Source organism: Glossina fuscipes, unplaced genomic scaffold (genome assembly GCF_014805625.2).
Source record: "Glossina fuscipes isolate IAEA_lab_2018 unplaced genomic scaffold, Yale_Gfus_2 109, whole genome shotgun sequence".
Lineage (NCBI taxonomy): Eukaryota > Metazoa > Arthropoda > Insecta > Diptera > Glossinidae > Glossina > Glossina fuscipes.
In genome coordinates this window covers 368375-388560 of record NW_023998452.1, presented here as the reverse complement: position 1 = coordinate 388560, position 20186 = coordinate 368375, and the positions used below count along the sequence as shown (strand labels likewise).

The following is a 20186-nucleotide window of genomic DNA, read 5'->3' as shown; positions in this document are numbered from 1 at the left end:
AATTTTTCCAGAACTATACAGACCGCAACACTTTTTATATGTTTGTGCAAATAGGGCGAACGAATTGATCAGGAAAGTCTAGCAAATTAGAATAACAGATTTAATGAGTGTTTACTAATTAGTTTAGTCTTTGGTATAGTGAGTGGATACAATTGATGTCCTACAAGGACTAGGCAGTAAATCAACCACTTCACGGTTCACATTAAGAAGTCATACATCTCAGGTAAGCTGGTCTTTTGAAAGCATGTCGTTGTTCAGCGTAGACCTCTTATTAATACTCTTAGTGACTTTGAAAACAAAAGACCGGAGAGAAATTCTTGGTCCGATATTTTCTTTTTAACAACAAAGAAACATATGAACTCTTTAGTCACCATTCGTGTACTAATGAGGCCGATTTGTGAGGAAGACGCCTCTCATACACTACATCATTCGTGATACAGGGTTTATGCAGACGCACGTCACATCCAGAAGAAATTGAGGTTCATTTCTGAGTCGATGTAAGCTTGTTGTGCCCGCATGGTCATCGTTGAATGCCCGCTTGTTGTTTGCTCACGTGTTGTTATGTTCAATCTCCAATTCAAAAATTTGGTACATCGACTTTTTTGCCTAAAGAGTGGACGTTATTGAAAATGGTTCGGATTAGTCCAATTTTTCGCCCAATCCCCGTATAAGGCCTTCTTTTGACAACTTGTTATTTGGAAAAGAATTGCAAATTTGAAAATCTTCCGACAAGACTCGTTGAGTAGTACTACTTAACAGTTTTAATTGGTATGAAAAATTTGATTCGACTGGGGCAAATTTCTGAACCACTTCCTATATAAAAGTTCCTACTAAAACCCTATACGTTCAAAAGGTCTAATTTTCAATATTTCATGGTGAAAATTGTTGAATAATAGCATACTGACAAAGAAATCAATTTTACCAAATTTGGACGATGTAAGTTTATTTTTTGGAAACCACAGCTTAGAAGGATTCTCAGGAAATGTAAATATTTACGCCAAAAATGCCCAATCGTTAACGTTTTATTGATGAAAATTTGCTCATAGTAGTAATATGACATAAAAGATGAGTGAACCAAATTTGAACCACATGAGGCTGTTTCTTGGACCCCACTCCATGTAAGATTTCTCATCAGTACTGATCCCTTCAGAAAAATATTTGATTTTAAATATTTCATGGTGAAAATTGTGGGGTATTTGGATCAGGTAGGTCTATTTGTTAGACCCTAACATATGTAAGAGTTATTACGAGAAGCAAGGCTTTATATGGAGAGGAGGTCTAATTTCTAACTTTTTAAGACGGATTGGATCAGCCAATGTGATAATTTAGCCATCCTCCGATATGCAGGCTTTCATTAAAGGCATATCTTTACGTGAAAATAATTTTGCGTAATTTTTAATGTAACGTATGGTATCTAACGGTCGACCTTTGTCGAATGTAATGTTCGTACTTGTTTGTATTTTATTTATGGACTTTTCAGGTGTACTAGGATTTAACAGCCCACTTGATCCCCGATCTACACTGCAAGATTGCAAACATGTCTATACACTATTATGCCCTTCACACGGTCATAATCCTTCGCGGTTCTTTATTCACTGGTTCTTTTTCAATGCATAAAATTTCAAAATTCAAAATTTTCAATATTTTTTCATAGTGAATTTGAAATGTTACAAAACACTTAACCTTTGAAATGGAAAAGCTAGGAATTAGACTTGACTTTAATGGTTTGGGAGTTTCCGATGAGAGACAAACAAACGCACAAGACTAATTTCGCCCACGGTTAGTATTGATTACCAACAATATGTGAATTTTAGAAAAAACTTTGATGCCTGTTCTTAAGTGGTGGAGCGTTTGCTAATAGGAGTACAAATAATATTTTTTCATAATTTAATATTTATTTTTCATTTTTTTAATAATGTAATATTTAATATTAAATAAAAAATAAATAACTTTTTATTTCCTTTAATTGTTGTTAATGGAAGCGAAGCTAATTCTCATTTGAAACGAGTCAGGATACTAATGCGAAAGTTCTTCTTTTTTCTTTTTGTAAAATAACTTCCGCTTACTTGTACGCACTTAAACCTTCAAGAGCTCTTGCATTAAATTTATTTTGAAAACAAAATAAATCTTCTTTTTTAGTTTTTCTTCTCTCATCAACTAGGCGATCGGTTAGCAGACAAAATTAAAAATATAATGACGTCGTGATGTAGTTTTTTACTAAAAACTCTTGACCATGAAATCATTGTCACGATCATTAGCATGAAAGTAATCAAGCAATTTAAAGAAATTGTCGATGGCTATAAATACCACCCGCCTCATAAGATTAAAATTTAATTGTCTTCTAATCGAATTGTTGTGTGTTTATCAACGTGACTACAACAAGCGATTTTTCTAAAAAGAAAAAAATTTTTTTTTTTTTTTAATAAATTATTATCCTTTCCTAAGGAGGAATTTTTCTGTTGTATCACGGATTAGTGGGATTTTTAGGTTTGCGATTTCTTTATTAAAACCCCAGGTAAATTTAAATCAAAAAATGTTTTTTACATAACCGAGTTCATTCAAAAGTTAAAATGAATTTCATTATGGGTCGTCTAGAATGATTGATTCAAAGAGAAAATTACCCAAGTATACTTCAGATGCTTTCGGTAATGTCGAATATGAGCTGCGTATAACATATACATTGGAAACTGATCGTCGCGTAATGAGTTTTGTAGATTCGTTATGGGGCATTGAAGTTTCAGGTGGCGTAGATCAGTTTGAACCGTTGACTATTATCAACTTAAGACCCACAGGTTTGGCACGTCGAGCAGGCATGCGAATCGGCGATGAAATTACACAAATTAATGATACTCCAGCTTTGGAATTAACGTTTAACGAGGCTTTGGATTTATTCCGAAGTTCCGGTAGATATGTGCGTGTATACGTTAGAGGGTAAGATATCTATTTTAATAAATAAGAAGAGGATATCTACTATTATTAAGTGAACTTCTTCACAGTGACGTCGACGATGATGGCGAAGAGGATTGGACTTGTGATTATTGGTTTAGACCCAGAATACCTTGGAGGCGTGATTTCAAGCCCATACAATTTGAATTCCCTTGGAATGATCGTCGTAAACCGATTTACAAGGAATCGAACTGTTTTATGGTTCCCTCGCGGATGGAAGAGAAGATACGTTTGCGTCGTGCCGCCACTTCAGCCGTTAAAAAGAAGGAAGAGTTAGCTCCTCATACCAGATCTCTAACTCCTTCGCCCAGACCCAAGAATCAACCGGGTCCTAACTTATTTGATGATAAATCAAAAGCTCGCAATTTGCTGCCATAATTGAAATCAAAACTTATACGATCTCCTTAAGAGTATTTTCGACAACTCGAAAACACAAAGACAATGAAAAGAAATGGTTTTGAATTTGTGGAAAATCGCAACGATTTGCAAAAAAATAAATCCACTAATTTAGTGGTTGATTTTTTCCTAAAAATTTTTGCATGAAGCAATATACGATACAGAGGGAACTGACCAAGATTAACGAGGAATATTGATTCCTCAACACTTTAGATAATTAAGAAGAACCGCTATCATCATGAAGTAATACGGATAAACTAGAAAAGACTGGCTTTTTATATTTCAAAGAAATATTATTACTTTACTAGAATAGAACTTTTGGGTAAAGACTGTAAGCTAAACAAATAAATTACAGAATTTTATAAAAATCTAAACTAAAAATTATTGTACTTTGAAACTTGAAAGGGCCGAATTATTGAAGCCATTAATTAGAAATTTAATTTCAAATCTTGTTCAGTTTAACTTTAATTTTCTCAAGTTTGTTTTTTTCTCTTTTTTGTTTTTTACGTCTGTTTGTTAACAAAAATGCTTTCAATTATTTCTTTATCAAGAAACTGAAAAATAAATTAACTTAAGTTTAGTACAACACAAGTCTCGTTGAATGACTTTTGCAGCGTAGGACAATTTCGTACTTCTTTTGAAAAATTGTGTGCATATGTGTATGTGGAAAAGTTTTCCCGTCTTTCTCGTAGTCTTCATTTCAGCATTCATTTATTCACATAAGTCTAATGGACTAACTAACTAAAATTTGTTGTAACTTTTAAATGATTATAAATTTTAATAAGAGCTGTAGAGGGGGAACGTGAAAGTACTTTTTGCTTTACAAAATTTGTGATATTGGCGGCTTTCTATTAGTGGATTTTCTTTAGCTCGTTTAGACATTATTCGCGATGAAGTAAAACAAAAATGGCCAGTATTGATAATATTGCCCACTAAAACGAAAAGCAGAATTTATTACAATTATTTTTAGTAAAAGTTTGCAATATTTACCTTAACTTTAGGATATTCGTTCATGAATATTGTTATAATGCCAACGTACGGTAAAAACCCCCGGGCCCGACCAACGATATCTTTTTTTGTTAGCCATAATTGACCCGGAGCATAGAGACCTCGATCGTCAACATTGTTATTGTCACCTTTGGTTAGAAATTTCACAGAACCATCATCCCTAACAAAAATCAAATGAATTCTTTCATTGTTAAAATATTACACTTTATGGAAAAACTTACTTTTCATGTAATTTTATAACACGATGCACTATAGGTATATCTCTCCCCTCGACTTTAAAAACTACAATTTCACCGACACGGACAGGTTCTTCTTTATAATTGGTTAAAAACAGCAAATCACCGCGATGGAAGGCTGGTTCCATGCTACCACTCAGCACTACAACAATAGGCGATTCGCTACCTGTTACCACCATTAAGCCTTTCCAAATCATTAAAGCCGAGGATACAATCATAGCAAAACTCAAGAACTGATACAATGACTAAAATTAAATTTCAAGCCATTCATTGTAATGCATACGTGTATTAATGTGAAGACAACACAAATTGCAAATTGAAGCCACATTTTTATAAACACATACCTGACGCTTGTTCATTCTGTTAAAGTCGCGTATCATTTCATCGATTTGCAATGTCTCGGTGATACCCATTTTTCTGGCAGTTAAGATTAAGAATTGTTCTTTAAAACTTTTAGATATAAAAACTTAATAATTTTTTACTACAAAAACTCTGCGTATCTTCTTCGTTATTAAAAGCCGCTTGTTTTTGTACCACGTCAACTGACAGCATTGCCAAATCGAAATTATGGTGAAATAAAACCTTACAAACATAATATGCTTTTCCCTAGTGTGCCGTATTTTGGCAGTGAACTATTACTTACTGCTACAACTATTCAGCAATATATTAGCTCGTACTTTAGAAGTGGTTATTCTAATATTTCTTAAGTCTGCTTGACTGTTATACCTTACTACGAATTAATAAAAAAAAAAAGAAACGAACAAAACGCTAGCCGAAGTCACACTTACTTGTCCCTTATAAATTTAAAAAGTCATATGTTTTGAATATAAATTCTCCAAAATCAACGTTTAGGAGAAGAGTGTAAATATTGCAAATATGTTGAAAATCTATTCCAATTGTTAAAAAATTATTTTCGAATAGTTAACACTTGAATGTCAAATTGTTCCTAAAGTTCTATAGATTACTGCAAAAAAAGAGAACTTTTCCTGTGGCAATACTACTTCAGAAAATTCCTACTTAAATTTATCCGATATCTTCACACTGCCTGTGGCTTTAGAAAATTTATTTCTTAGAATGTTTTCGCTGTTCTTGGCCGGATTAAGTATTTTAGATTCATCGAAGTTTATGTGAAATAATGAGTGACACTAAAGTATTAAGTACTACCCAAGTGGTCAATAGCATTGCTGTGCTCCTGTCTTTTTTCATTGGTTACAAATATGCCTTGAAAAAGAATAAAAAGATTAAAAACGATGCCGTAGCCTTAGCGGCTGCAAGCACATCGGGCGACGCTAATGTAAAAGCAAAATTTAAAAAATATTGGAACCATTTTAATAATTCAAAATTAATTACAGCTGTTTAGCAGTTTATACCGGGACTGCAAAATGGTTTTAGTAGTGCGTAATGATTTGGGAATGAGTAAAGGGAAGATTGCTGCGCAGTGCTGTCACGGTGCTGTGGGAGCTTATCAAAAAGCTGTTAAGAGTATACCTAATATCGTGAAAGCCTGGGATAATACGGGTTGTGCTAAGGTTGCTCTTAAAGTGAACAGTGAAGCCGAATTGATGGCTATTAAACGAGCGGCCGAAACAAGAAATCTAAACGTTTGTCTAATCCGTGACGCGGGACGCACTCAAATTGAACCTAATTCAAAAACAGTTTTAGCAATAGGTCCGGCTGACGTGAAAACTATTGACGAGGTTACCGGTCATTTAAAATTATTATAAAATCATTCAAATTGATCAGCTGCTAAGAATTAGTGGTTAAAAAAAAACGCTTTATTTGGAAGAATTCTTTCATGATTTATATTCGCCCAATTATTTATCTAATATTAACTTTTAAAAGCGCAGCCAACCATCATCGTCGTTATCATCCGGTGTGTTGGGTTCTTCTTTACTTGCCTGCAAACCGTAAGGAGCTACGTTCTGCATAAGTTGCTGCTGTTGTTGTTCTTGATTAGACTGAGCCGTCAGCATCTCATTGGCCATTAGATTTGCGCTATTTATTTGATCTTCATTTAGGCTTTCATTAAAAACTTCAGTTTTCACCGTAACTTTTTGACCGCATTCATCCTCTTCGTCGCTCTCCGATATTGCCAAATCTTCATCAATACCTACGTTATCATTGCCACTCATTATCAAGGGCAATTGTGAAATGTTTTGCTGATTGCCCGCAATTTGAGCATCAACGCTATTTTGATTCTCTTCCGCAGGCAAAAATTGCGTAAAGCTTTGCTGTTGCTGCTGCTGTTGCTGCTGTTGATTGTCAATTTGCTGATTACCCAATCGATTATGCATAGTCAGAAAATCGGAAGGATCGTAATTCGGATCTAAATCCATCGAATCATCTATAAACATGAAAAAAGAATCGTTAGGTTCTGTTCAATATTTAGATAAAAACAGCAACTCACCACCGCCCATTTGTAAGGGTTCCATTTTCATTTCCGTCTTGATGTTGGCAGCATCAATTAGTGTATTATTACCTTCCGAAATAACTGTATTTGCAGTTTGTATACGTTCCCCTTGATCCAAAATGCTGGCAGCGTTATTTTCATCTTCTGAAACTTCTTGAAATTCTTCATCATCATCGTCTGTGGAGCATTGAAGATCTGGATAGTTCAAAAAAAAAAAAAAATCAGTTGGCAAAGTTAATAAAATTTACCAAGAACTTTCGAGTGGATATTATTTCAAGAATTCGTATAAAGCACGAACTTTAAAAATGACGGCATAACTTTCAAAATCTGAATTTAATTGACAAAAAATGATTTAAAATAATAAAATATTAAAAAACAGATAAAAGTGATACTTAGTAAACAAATGTTTACATTTATACATTAAGTTGTGTGTTTAAAATTGGTGTGCACTAGGCTTTTCAGTCGTCTCGTAACACTCAGGTGTAAACCTCTAAAAAGACAAATGGTTTTGATCAATAATTCGAAAGTTCTGAGCCAAATTTTAATTGGAAGTCTTCCGGCCTTTTTTTTGAAAAGAACGAAGTCTTTTGTACACATTCTTAATTGACAAGTCAGCTTCAAACAAGGCTTGGTTTAGGTAATATTGATATACTTTCGAAAAACCAGATGAACCACTTAGTAATTAACAAACAGCGAGCTAACATGCCCACAATCAACAATAATTTGTAATTTTGACTTATCTATTGTCTTGAGATATGTAAGATTTATATTGCAATGGAAAAATAATCCTTTTGTGGGCAAAAATTGTGCTGATCTATCAATACATAATAATTTTTTCGTTCTTTTGCCTAGAAATAAAATATTTGCATTCTTTCCAGAGATTCTAATCTCATTTTGCTGTAATAATTACTTAAAAAGCGTTTAGCTAGCAAAGTTGCCGATTGCTGATAAATTTAAATAAAATCATTACCTCGCTTAAAGATGTCAAAAAGTGTAGACTTGGGAATGTCGAGAGCAGCTGAAAGGCTACGAATCGAACCACAACAGTTTTTAGGAATGTCCTTCATTTTAGCTAAATTGTCCGAATAATCTTTACGCTTTCTTCCGCAATTTTTTTTTTTTCGCGACGAAACATCTGCAAATTTTTGTCCTGCACTGTATTGCCGTTTTGCTATATGCCAAATTTTAGAAACCGTTATACGACTAACATGAAAATCGGCGGCAACAACATTAATAGCGCCATGTTGCAGTTTATCACCTTTCCTGTATTGCAATAATCTTTGCAGTATACCGTTACGCTGATTCAGCGTCAATTGCTGCGTTTTCGAGCTTCGCTTACGCAATTTAACGCAGTCTTGGCTAAGAGTCGTCATTTTTCCCTTTTATTTACTCGGAACATTGGTTAAACTTTTTTTTTTCTTAAATTTTTCGTTGCAACAGAACTATTTCCGCTTTATTTGATTGTCAGTTGCTCAGCAACCACTTAATTTACATTAAAAATAGAAAAAGATGAAAGTAATCTTCACTTTTTTTCAACACACTTTATTTATTTATTTTTTTCAAATGTATACCATATTTTCGGACGGAGGTAGATAACAATAAATTGAACGCGTATTAGTAGTTTATTCTAAATCTCCAAATTGATTTTATGGTCAGTCGTTCATTTCAGCCATTAAGTTCATATAAACGATATTTCTCTTATAAAGAGAGAAAAAACGAAAGAAAGAGTGAAACAGAGAAGGAGAGATAATACAACTACAAATTGTGGCCTACACTTTCCATAACTTAACAATTCACAATGTATTTCTGCTCTTTCTCAACACCGTTCAAACTCTTTTATACGTAGCAGTTTGTTCTCGCTTTACGTGGAACAGTTGTTCTGTTTTGTGTAGCTAAGCAGTTTTTTTGCACAACACACATAAAACACTCCCTTAAAAATGTATTTATAAAGTGGCTTTGTATTCTGCACTGTCAAAATGGAAAAGTACTCACGAGAAAAACACAAAATTGTGTCTTGTACGTTGTGTATACACAAAAACTGTATATGTGTAAATAATTATGTGCATTGTACTCGAACCCATCAAACAACAATAAATAGGTGCACTTGCACTGCTATAAATTGTGTAATTTCATCAAATAAATAATAAAGAAAAGAAAAATGAGTAGATTTAGTGCAAAATCGAGGAACACATTTCCGAAGGGAAGACCTCAAAAGAAATGGACCACCGAAGAAACTATCAAAATATTAGAATATATTATTAGCAATGGCAATTTAGAGGTAAAAATAATTAAAAATAAAACAAAAAAAAATTCCTTGATTTTTTTTGAGGTTATGAAGGAAAAAATCTCAAGTAAAAATATACTCAAATGACTGCATATTGTCATCTAACTTAGAAGCCGACTGCAAAAAGTTATTATGAAAAGCTAATAAGACAAACCGGCGTAGATGCAAATTGGTCTTTATGCAAATGGAAAGTACGCAATTTAAAAACTGGCTACATTAAGGCATTAGAATGGCAAAATACGGTTGGCGCCGATATGATAAGATCTGAAAATGGTGACGTTAATTATGTGCTTGGTACGAGTTTTTTTTTTTTTTTTTTAATTTTTTGAAAAAATTTTAAGCGTTTCCCTTCTCATAGACAAAGTTCTTCGCATGAGTCCCCATTTTAAGCGTTTAAGAGAAATTTTCGGTGACATTGTTGTCAAAAATAGTCAAGTTGAAAATTATGAAATAAAAGAACTAACAATGAGTGACTTTGAGATGCAACCTACCCATGTTTCAACACCTCAACCGCAAACCTCTTTATCAACGATGACAACAACAAGCGTTTTGGAAAATTCAAATTCACAACCGTTTATAAACGGACAAAAAGATGCTTCCCATGATGAGAGCCAACAAATATATAACAGAGACGAACAGCTAACAATTGAAGCTAGACGTCTCCTGTTGGAAGAAAGGCGTATTAAGCTGGACGAACAAAAAATGCAAATGGATTACGAGATTGAAATGCAAAAACTGAAGCAAGAATATGAATTAAAAAAATTGCAAATGGAAAAGGATGAAAGGATACAAAAATATGAATTGGAATTGAAATACAAAATTAAGGTGGAGCAATAATCAGTCTTAAGTTTTTACAATGAAACCCACTTTTTACTTTCTAACAGATGAGTAGTTACCAGACTTTTTCGGTTGAGAATAATGTTTTTTAAAAATTCGAATTATCTATTATTAGCCTTAGATAAAAAAAAAAAAAATTTCTATGAGGCTACAGAAAGAAAAGTTCGAATTTCTCTTAAGGTCTCTTAAAAAGAAAAGTTGTTTTCTTAATTTTAAAAGTTATGCCCACGGTTCATGATAGAAAGAGAATACCGAAAAATGTCTACACACACACACACACACACACACAATCACGCAAAGAACAAGGTTTGATCGATTTCGTAATTTGATTATTTATTAGCTTCTTCTTTACATATTTATGTATATACAAATTGGATGTAAGAAGTCAGCATTATTACTATGTAACGTATGTATCCCGGCCTGGAAAGCTTATGACTTATAATCGCATAATGAATAAATAAATGAAAAAAGGATAGTTTAAGGTCAATTTGAAAGCTCTAAGAAAGTCACAAAAATTCATCGAATAGGCAGAGGTTACTAAGATGGGCCATAACTTCCTTGAGGTAGCTATCGTAATCTTAACGGACAGATGCTCGAATTACAGTAAATGCATTCAATTTGCAAAACATACTTCATGCGCTCTATTCTGCTTATTTCTATTCCTATGATAAAATAAATTCTTCAAGATGCCACGTTTTCAGCATTTTTAGTTAATCTGAAACAGTGCAAGCCTGGGCAAGGCCGGCCATCGGGTACCCTATACCACTCTGGCTAGTGCAGTTGTTTACTCTCATTCGCAATAATACACCAAAAATTACACATTTAATTTATGCAAACCCAACCATATTTTGCCTGAAAGCCCACATATAGCAGGATGCCCAAAACATTATATGACGTGATCCAAATTCAGCAAACTTAATTTGCTTTGTAAAAATTTTATTACCTTCCAGTTTCGATCGTAGAAAACTGGAAATTATGGTTTGTTTCCATGTAAGGGCTTGCTGTCGTGATAACTCTTACATACGTGACGCTCTAACAAATGGACCTAACCGATCCAAATTCCCTACTGTTAATTTTTTAACTTAATCGCTTTTATGGATCAATTGTTATCATAAAATATTAAAAATTAAACTCTTTACTGAAGGGCTTATTACTGATGAGAGATCTTATATGGAGTAAATGGACCATGTGGGTTATATTTGGTCGACCTAATTTCTATTTCAAATTACCACCACGAAAAAATGTTGACGATAAAACATTAACAATTAGTCTTTTTGGCATATAAAGATTTACCTTTCTCAAGAATTCTTACACGCGGTGGTGTCTTAAAAATATTCCATTTTAAATAAATGAAGAATTTATACTGAATACCCATAGAAAAGCATTCGACTTTCTATTTTGAATGTGCCCCCTTTTGTTAGCAAATCTAAAATTAAAAACATATCTACGTGGTCCAAATTCATACTAATTTAGAATGTGGAATTATTATCACTCATCGAGCTTTGTCAAAAAATATTGAAAGTTGTCATTTTTTTCCAAATAAAGACTTTTCAAAATAAGGCATTAGGAAAAGAAGTGGTCAAAAAAGTAGAGCGATCTGAGCTGAGCCATTTTCAACAGCGTTCATCCTTCAAAGCAACTGTATCAAATTTCATCAAAACATCTCACAGGTACATGGACAGACATCAGGCGGAGAGACGGACACATAGACTTGGATCGTTATAATAGCAAGTATGCTTAACTTACGCCCTTATGGGACGAATAGTCGAGAAAAGAGGAAACGAACAAATGGGCAAGACATTGTGCAAATAATTTCCAAGTTTTATTATTACGTATCGATCAAACCTCGCGCATACATACTTACAGATAATACTTGTAATTTTAAATATAATAGTTTTAGAGAAAGCAAAATAATTTAAATATGTTTAATATTACAGAAGGATTAATAAAAAAAAGTAAAAAAGTATAATAAAAAGAAAAGAAACCAAAAAAGAGACCAAACTATAGCAAAAAAAGAAAAAAAATAAATAAAATATATATATATAAAATATATATATATATATATACATTACAAATAATAAAGGAAAAGGTATTTGGCAAGTGGTTGCTTTTGCAGTTAATAGTAAGCAATTTTATAAAAATTAAGGCGTATTGTGAGTGGAGATGAGGAATTCGCAATTAACAGCCATTCCAAAGGATTATGGTACAACAAGCAAGATAAGATAGTGAGTAATGGATGCAATAGTATTAGTCTTACCTTCTTCCAGAAAGGAGGAATTATGTGGGTTACTTAAATTCGAGGCTAGGCTGTCCTTGCGGGGACGACCACGACCACGTTTAACGGCATTCGCAATATATTTGACTAGAAAATAGAATTTGTAACGCATTTTGGTTTGTTTGTTGTTTTCAGGTTTAAAGTTTTTTTTTTTTTTGTTCAAGTGATTTTGTTTTTGGTTTTCCTTTTTCTTCTCTTATTTGATTAAATTTTTGCCTTTTTTATTTACTTCTTTTTTGTTTAGGATGGAAAAATAATAAAAAATGGAAGTGTATGTAAGGATGTTTTTTTTCTTGTTTTTATGTAAAACTTACAAAAAAAATATTATGGAATTTTTATAAGAAAATGATGTTTGAATGTCATGCTTTTTTTAACTGAATACACAAAAACACGTTTTTTGTTTTAATTTATCAGAAAAAAAAAAAAAAAATTACATTAAAAATAAAAAGAAAAAAAAATAAAAAGTTTTTTTAAAAATAGTAAAAAAAAAAAAAAAAAAAAAAAAAAAAAAAAAAAACACACAATTTGCCCTACAAATAATTCTTACTCCATTCGTAAAGCATTTCCTTTTCTTTTTTTTGTACTTTTGTTTTTTTTGTTAGTAACAAGAATTTTGCAAAGTTGTTAATGCACCGCTACCCAAAATTGATGAAAAATTTCTCAAGAAAAGAAGAAAAAACTATTAGAAAAAATACTAAAGAAAAAGTTAATTAATTAATTAATTTAAGAACCAAACCAACTCATATAGCAATGCTTTCGTATGATTAATAAGAGTAACAAAAAGAAACGAAAGGTATTTTTTCAAGCAATGTATTGTTGAGAATTAAATAAAATTTCGGTTAATAAAGCCTAAACAAGGTATGAAAAAATCAAATCAAATTTTTCTCTTAGCGCAACACGTAATACACACGTGTGTTTATGTTGAGAAATCAATTTAAAAAACTTACCTCCTTCTACGGTATCACGTTGCTTACGGGGTCGACCGCGACCGCGTTTAACGTCAGACGTCGGTTGTTGAGGTATTGTTGAATCGCTTAAATTTGCTGTTGGCATTCCGGTGCTTAAAGTAATATTGCCACCAATGCCTCGCTGCATAGTAGGCGTAAAAGTAGACGTAACCGGTCTATCATTGCTTTCCACATCAATAAACTCCGGTGTACTTGAATGACTCATACGCATATAATCATAATCCTGTTCATCGCCGCACCAAGCGTCATCAAGATCGGCGTCAGCCCGTGCGCGTTCCTGCACTTTAGATATATTTTGCTCCAATTGTGAACAGTGTTCGGCAAACTTTATCCCAAAAATAACAAAAACAAAAAATTAAATAATTTTTTTACAGTCATTAGCTATAAAATGAATAAATAAGTAATTTTTTCTTCACCTCTTCCAATTGGGAGCGAGCATATTCGTATATATGTTTAGCATTTTTGGTGAAACGAGATTCCCCGCCATTATATTGTTCGCAATTCGTTGCGATTAGCTCAATATCAGCCAAAAATTCTGCGCGCGAATGATACCGATGAGCTAAGAAAAAAACCGTTCAAATTAATGACTAGGAAAGTTGTAATTAGATATCTGTAGGTAAGACATTATAACTTTTGAGTGCTTGGAAAAAGACAAAAGTTAAAAAAAAAATATGTATTTCAAATATTTTTCTGCCACATATTTCAGAAGGTACATAGTATCTATTTAGCGAAACAAAGAAGATATTGGAAATTTTACCATTCGGAACACCACCACACATTGTATAATCTACGATTGCACCGACATGCGGCTGCGAATATTTGACTAATATGTACACAAATTAATTCTTACTGTGTTTTGATAAAATTTTTATCAAAAAATTAAAATATAGTTATGAAGCTTAATAATCCAAATATGCACCATCATTAAACAGGGTTTTTTGACATTTATCGCATAGTTTATGGATACTCCCGCGGTAGAGGAAGTAACTTCCGTGCATTGACCTGAAGCTGGTATGGAAGGTAGCGCGTGCTACCGCAAAATTTCCCAGGGCTAAATTGAAAATCATTTTCTGGGTTATTTTTACTTACTAGACTAGTCTCGCAAACTACTTTACACATTAATCTGGTGAAAACCACAGAAACACAATACAATAAAAAATAAATAATTTTCTCTTTGTTTGTTTACCTTCAACATTTTTACCGATTGTCTCCAAATCGATAGGTCTTTTAATGACGGTATAATAATCCTTAACTTGTTTCTTATTAACTGGTTTGAGGAATGGCCAACTTTCTTGCATGGATTTAATTTTGCCATGTAACTTCTCAAATATAAATGATAGAGCGACTTGATCATCATCATCCAAAAGGGGATTAATAGCCTTCTCCAAACGCATAAGTTTATCCTCTTTTTCAGCTAATAAATCAAAGCAGTTTTTCAACATACGTTGAGCAGCGATTGTAAAAGAACTACGTGGGCCATTATATAAAGTAGAATTCTCAACAATTTGATTTAGATCGGCCAAGAATTCTTCTCGACTGTGATAACGTTTTTGGCGTATATTTTCACGCATGGTTTGCAAATCCATAGGCTTGGTGACAATATGATAATAGTCGGGAACGAGCTAAAAAAATGTCCGAAGTCCAAGTAAATGTTTTTTTATTTGGAATAGAAATTTTCACTTACCTTCGAATTAACTGGAAACATAAATGGTGTAACATCTGGTAGAGATCTTAATTCGTTTAAAATTTCTTCAAGTATAGATGATAACACCACTACAGGATCGGTTCGCCTACGATTCGCTGTTTTATTGTGCCTTTGCAAATAATCGCAATGCAAATCCCCAGGCATACGTCTCTTCCTTTGACCTTTTTCTTTGGGAACTTTCAACAATAATGCCTTTCTTCCCCGTCCGTCTTCGTGACGTTTCAATACCTTGCTGCTTAAAGTCACCTTAGTTCCATCAACATTCACTAAATCGTCGTCGTCGCAATTAACTTCCTTTTCGATTTCCTCTTCTGGTTCTTCCGGGACAGTTGTGTTCATAATTGGTGCGGGACCTTGAGTGCCAGTGTATAGAGGACAAGCCTTGTTCGTTCGCATATGTCCCACTTGACCACAGGCACCACATTTCAATTTCAAATCGGGTTTCAATTTAAATTTCTTACGCGATGGACTGACTTCCTTGTGACTTGTATCGCGTTCTTTGTGCGAAGATGAGGTGGACGATTTGGGATCACCCAAATTTTGAGGCATTCCACCAGGTTGTAATTTTTGATTTTGTGCCAGTTGCGCTAATCTTTCTCGTTCCTGATTACGTTTAATGCGACGCAATTGCTCTTGAATACGTCTTTTCTCTCGTTTCATTTCTTCCTTCTGTTGCTCATCCAAAGTGGCGAATTGCTTAATAAATTGTTCATCTTTTGTAGTTCTAATCTTAATGTAAGCATCAATGACTGGTTGACGTCTGACGGTTTCAACGCGGGTAAACTCTTTGCCTTCTTGATCTTTGAAAGTGCGGGTAATTTTTAAAATACGACCTTGATTAGGATTGGCCACGACTTGTTGGGAACTGTTTCCAGCACCATCTTTACTCTTGTCGCCTTTATTTTTATTGCCATCTTCATTCTCAACGAACTTTTTGAACATTTCTCGCCTTTCTTGCTCTTCGCGTTCCATGCTTAATTGAGTCGAAGTCTTTTTATTCGACAACATGTTTTCCAAGTTCTTTCCCAATTCCTCAAGATCTGATTCTTCCGAGGCTGAGGATTCATCTTCGTCGGTGGAGAGAACTTCGGAACTGGCTAAAACACGATTTTGCAAATCGAATATACGTTGACATTCCTCTTTATAACGTTCCTGATGTTCGGCAATGGAAAAGCGATTGCCTCGGGAAAATTTATCCATGCCTTGTTCACCGGCTTTCGCTTTTTCCGTGGACAAAGTTCGCACCACATCAATAACCTCCCAACGCGATAGCTTCTTAATCTCTTCTTCAGGTACTTTATAAGTACGTAAAAGCTCCTTGGCTCTTTGCAAAGGTAGACGACGTAAATCGGCATCAGTACCGGTTACAGTACGTTTCGGCTGAGATTCCTGTTCCTCCTTAGTTTGTGTTGGTTTATTGGGTACTCTCACATACGAAAACCCTTCACCACACCCGGTGGGATCAGCAGGTCCAGTTAGTTGCAGTAAACATTTGCCACGCATAGCTTGCATGTAGGCTCTAAATATGAAAAAATAAATAAATAAAATTTTCACGGATAAAACATATACTTTTTATCACCTGGTCGTGTTCCATGGAGCTACCTTGACTTCATCGTCCAATTTCAACTGGGCTTCCTCGTCATCGTCATCTTGAGGAGCAAATAAGAACTTCTCACCGTAACCGGCATCCTAGGAACATTTATACAGTGATTTCTTATTAAGTTCTGAAAAATGACATATGTTGAAAAATTTTTCAAACCTTTAATCTTTGCTCGGCTGCAATCATACTGAAGTAAGCACAACACTGTTCGGGTGAAACCATCGCACGTATTTCTTCTTCCGAAGGCAAACGGAAATCTGGTTTAATAACCCACCAGTTTGAATCCATTCCTGTTCTCTTGAAATCTGCGCATTGTTTTAATCTCTTACGTATACTACTTTCCGAATGGGCAGGAAATGCATGTTTTATATCGTCCATACGTATACGTCGGGGTTCATCTCTACTTTTCCAGAATAGGCGATAAATGAAAACCTATAATGGATTGCATTGAAATATTATTACAATCAAACAATGAGTCGTAAAAATTAGTTACTTGTAGAAAGTCTCTTGTAAAATTATTGGCCCTCTTTGAATTGGGGCCTGGTACCTCATACAAAGGACACTCTTGTCCTACGGTAAATAAGGCATTGAATTCTCGAATCCAATAATTATTGCGTGTACGTATAATTAGAAAATCGGTGATATTAACATTGTGAGGATAAAGAGGTGCGCGATACATGCAGTTTTCCAAAGCTTGTATGCACTGTCCCTGATGTAATATGCCTAAGAAAGGGCTGGTGTGAGCTAAAGCCACCTCGCCATATTTAAAGCCTTGCGGACCGTTAGTGTCTTTGCCCGCTTTACGTTTATAGTAGTTTTTAATTATTGAACACATGCCAACCTGCGAGTTAAGAACAAACACACTGCGAAAGATGTACTATTTAGGTCTTTTTAAAATAAATCCCACCTGATTCATTAGAGGAGGATGCTCCTCACAGAATTCAGCTAAAATAATGTCGCCATCTTTGCCACTCAAGTCCTCAGGATTACGCATAAAGAAAACGTCTCCGCCACCAGACGCGATACGTTCCATATCACGCTGTTTAGCCTTTTTGTTAATATTCTTAAGTAAAGGCAACACTGAATGGGCTACGGGCTGAGCCAAAGTGCCATGCGAATACTTTTTCAGAGGAGGGCGATGAAAAGATCTCAACTTTATAGGACCCATATGAGTCTAAATAAATTAAGATTATAAAATTATTGAATGATAATAAATCAAATCTTTCCCTTCCAACCGGTATAAAAGGTGATCGCAGTTCAACCACGGGTGTAGAATGGGGCATAAAACTGGCGCCAACTTTTAAACGTAGGGCAGGTTCAGTCTTGCGCATGTAATAGCTGAAAGAACATAAAATAATTTTATAATTTCGGATTTGATTTCTTTTTAGCGTCTTACCTATCGTTTGAAATATTGAAGGGATCTCGATCAGGACTTTTCGGTGGCGGCGGGGGAGTATCTTCGGCTAAAACATTAATAACACCAGCCTTACCAAGAAGGATTTTCGATTTTTTAACATGTGGATGTGGGATTTTTATTTTTGGTGGTGGTCCCGTATTCTTATTAATCTTAGAAGGATCAATATCATCCGGAATACCCAAAATAATATTCTCATCATTCGGATCCAGCGTTAAAACCTTTGGCTTCGGTATCTTAGTCATTTGCTCTGCGTCCCATATAATTTCGTCTTCCCATTTGCTGTAAATCAACTCTTCATTTTCCACCGGGAATATGCTATACCATGTATCGTCCACAACCTCAGGAACCTTAGGTGGTAAACTGCATGAGACACGTAAATTTAAAAATAGAAATTACTCATGTTAAATAAAGTGTACTAACTTTTGATTCGCCTTTTGCTTACTAGAGGGTGGATTGTTACTTCCACTCATTTTTCCGGTTGTTGCACTAGTTACCGGCAATGTTTTGCCAGCAGGCGTAAATGCGCGGGATCCACTTGATGGCAACCAACCAGCAGCATTTGTTTTCGAGTTCAATTTTTGCAAAACTTTAGCTTTAATTTCATTACCATCCCACACTACTTCGTCTTCCCAATGTAATTGAGATACCATGAGGAAGGCATCTTCGGCTATACCTCCATTATCAACTGGTGCCTTTAACTCTTTTTCTTCTTTCTTGCTCTTCATGGAACCCTTCGTATTTTTCTGTCCTTGCCTCTTTTTGAATCCGTAATTAAAACCTTCTCCGGAATCTGGAACATCTAGCATATCGTACCAGATTTGTGCGGGTCCGTAACGCCAATCTGCTATTTTTGGCTTATTATCGCCACTGTCACCACTTTCTGGACCCTCTTGCTTAATATCTTCGTCTTTAAAAATGCTTAATAATTTATCCTCATCATCTGACATACATTGTGTTGGAGTTGGATCGGGACCGTAATGTAAACCGAAACCTTTTTTACGTGGCTCCTCCGAATCACTGGTAGAATCCGAATTTAAATTAAAAAATTTATGATCATAGGATTGTTTACGTTTACGCCTACGTTTCTTCACATGACGCCAAATTTGCGGCAAGCTTGAAGGTTTGCCAGGTCCGAATAAACGAGAAAATCTTAAAACTTTATCAGGACGAAAATCTGGAAATAATTCGCGCACGTCAACGTTAGCATATTTTGTTGGCAGCATATCCGCCAATGGGGTATCAAGTTTTCGTTCAAGAGGCTTCTCCGGCTGCACATCATTATTTGAGCTAGTTTCAGCAGCATCTTGCTTACTGTTGGCTTCGGGATTAGCAGTAGAAGACTGACCTCGAGCAGGTGCACTCGGAGGAGGCATTAGTTCTTTATCATCTTTAGCTAACGGTTGAGTAGAAATTAAACGTGCTTCGACCTTAGATGCTGGTATAGCATCTTCCAAGTCTTCTATATTACTTTCAGTAGTGACGACAGTCTCTTCTGCTGAAACAGGCGGCGTTCTAGGGCAATCTTCCGATAACTCAGTTATATCAGAATAATCAATTGCGTTCGCATCTTTGGCAATCTCACCACTAGCTTCATCTTCATCTTCCTTGGAATCCAAATTACCAGATTTTAAAGCATCAAAATCGCTTATAGATTTCTTTTCATCATCATCGTTTTCCATTTCCTCATGATCAATGACTTCACTTAAAATGGTATTCAGACCCATCCTGAAATTTCAAAATGTGTGTAAAAAATAAATTTTCATATCAATTATTTAAATCTACTTGGCCAGGGAGCTTAAGTGCTCCCGCATTTCTGGATCAAAAGCTGCCCCGGCATCATCATCGTCTATTAATTTGCCTTCAGAATCGATATTTCCAAATAATATACCTGTCAAATCTATACCGAAGCCACCACCACCGTTACTACCTCCCCCCCCATTATCATTACCGACGGATCCTTCATCATCACTATCACTATCCATTAAACAGCCTAATATTTAAACTTTTTCTCTTAATTATTAAACATAAAATTTACAATCATTAAAAATTACTCTACAATCAAACTATATATAATTGTTATGCACACAGTGTTTCACGACATTTT

The 20186-nt window shown here is 34.6% G+C and overlaps 5 protein-coding genes across 7 annotated transcripts; 3 read left to right on the top strand and 2 right to left on the bottom strand.

Annotated features, from left to right (window-relative positions):
• The first annotated feature begins 2321 nt into the window (after nt 1–2321).
• LOC119638770 lies at nt 2322–3744 on the top strand. The gene is made up of 3 exons (XM_038035767.1): nt 2322–2515; nt 2596–2931; nt 2997–3744. The coding sequence occupies exons 2-3, from the start codon at nt 2597–2599 to the stop codon at nt 3322–3324; spliced, it is 663 nt and encodes a 220-aa protein (XP_037891695.1). The 5' UTR covers nt 2322–2515; nt 2596; the 3' UTR covers nt 3325–3744.
• A 99-nt stretch (nt 3745–3843) lies between these two features.
• LOC119638769 (signal peptidase complex catalytic subunit SEC11A) lies at nt 3844–5143 on the bottom strand. Its single transcript, XM_038035765.1, has 4 exons — nt 4931–5143; nt 4572–4831; nt 4333–4510; nt 3844–4274 (listed from the first exon to the last, which is right to left on the bottom strand). Exons 1-4 carry the CDS (start codon nt 4997–4999, stop codon nt 4224–4226), a joined length of 558 nt encoding a protein of 185 aa, XP_037891693.1. The 5' UTR covers nt 5000–5143; the 3' UTR covers nt 3844–4223.
• Nucleotides 5144–5579: 436 nt separating this feature from the next.
• Nucleotides 5580–6336, top strand: LOC119638712 (probable peptidyl-tRNA hydrolase 2). The gene is made up of 2 exons (XM_038035661.1): nt 5580–5880; nt 5939–6336. Exons 1-2 carry the CDS (start codon nt 5722–5724, stop codon nt 6308–6310), a joined length of 531 nt encoding a protein of 176 aa, XP_037891589.1. The 5' UTR covers nt 5580–5721; the 3' UTR covers nt 6311–6336.
• A 60-nt stretch (nt 6337–6396) lies between these two features.
• LOC119638710 (transcription initiation factor TFIID subunit 1) lies at nt 6397–20139 on the bottom strand. 3 transcript variants are annotated; one of them, XM_038035657.1, is made up of 15 exons: nt 19865–20139; nt 18503–19807; nt 18062–18442; nt 17901–18003; nt 17573–17839; nt 17159–17506; nt 16825–17097; nt 16645–16754; nt 15045–16584; nt 14547–14982; nt 13777–13919; nt 13340–13685; nt 12375–12479; nt 6994–7191; nt 6397–6930 (listed from the first exon to the last, which is right to left on the bottom strand). In XM_038035657.1, exons 1-15 carry the CDS (start codon nt 20062–20064, stop codon nt 6422–6424), a joined length of 6264 nt encoding a protein of 2087 aa, XP_037891585.1. In that variant the 5' UTR covers nt 20065–20139; the 3' UTR covers nt 6397–6421. The 3 variants fall into 3 exon arrangements, with proteins under 3 accessions (XP_037891585.1, XP_037891587.1, XP_037891586.1); XM_038035659.1 differs by lacking the exon at nt 19865–20139 and having other exon boundaries at nt 18503–19099; nt 19164–19251; XM_038035658.1 differs by lacking the exon at nt 12375–12479 and having other exon boundaries at nt 19865–20064.
• LOC119638711 lies at nt 8370–11693 on the top strand. The gene is made up of 3 exons (XM_038035660.1): nt 8370–9274; nt 9391–9574; nt 9639–11693. The coding sequence occupies exons 1-3, from the start codon at nt 9155–9157 to the stop codon at nt 10115–10117; spliced, it is 783 nt and encodes a 260-aa protein (XP_037891588.1). The 5' UTR covers nt 8370–9154; the 3' UTR covers nt 10118–11693.
• Nucleotides 20140–20186: the final 47 nt, after the last annotated feature.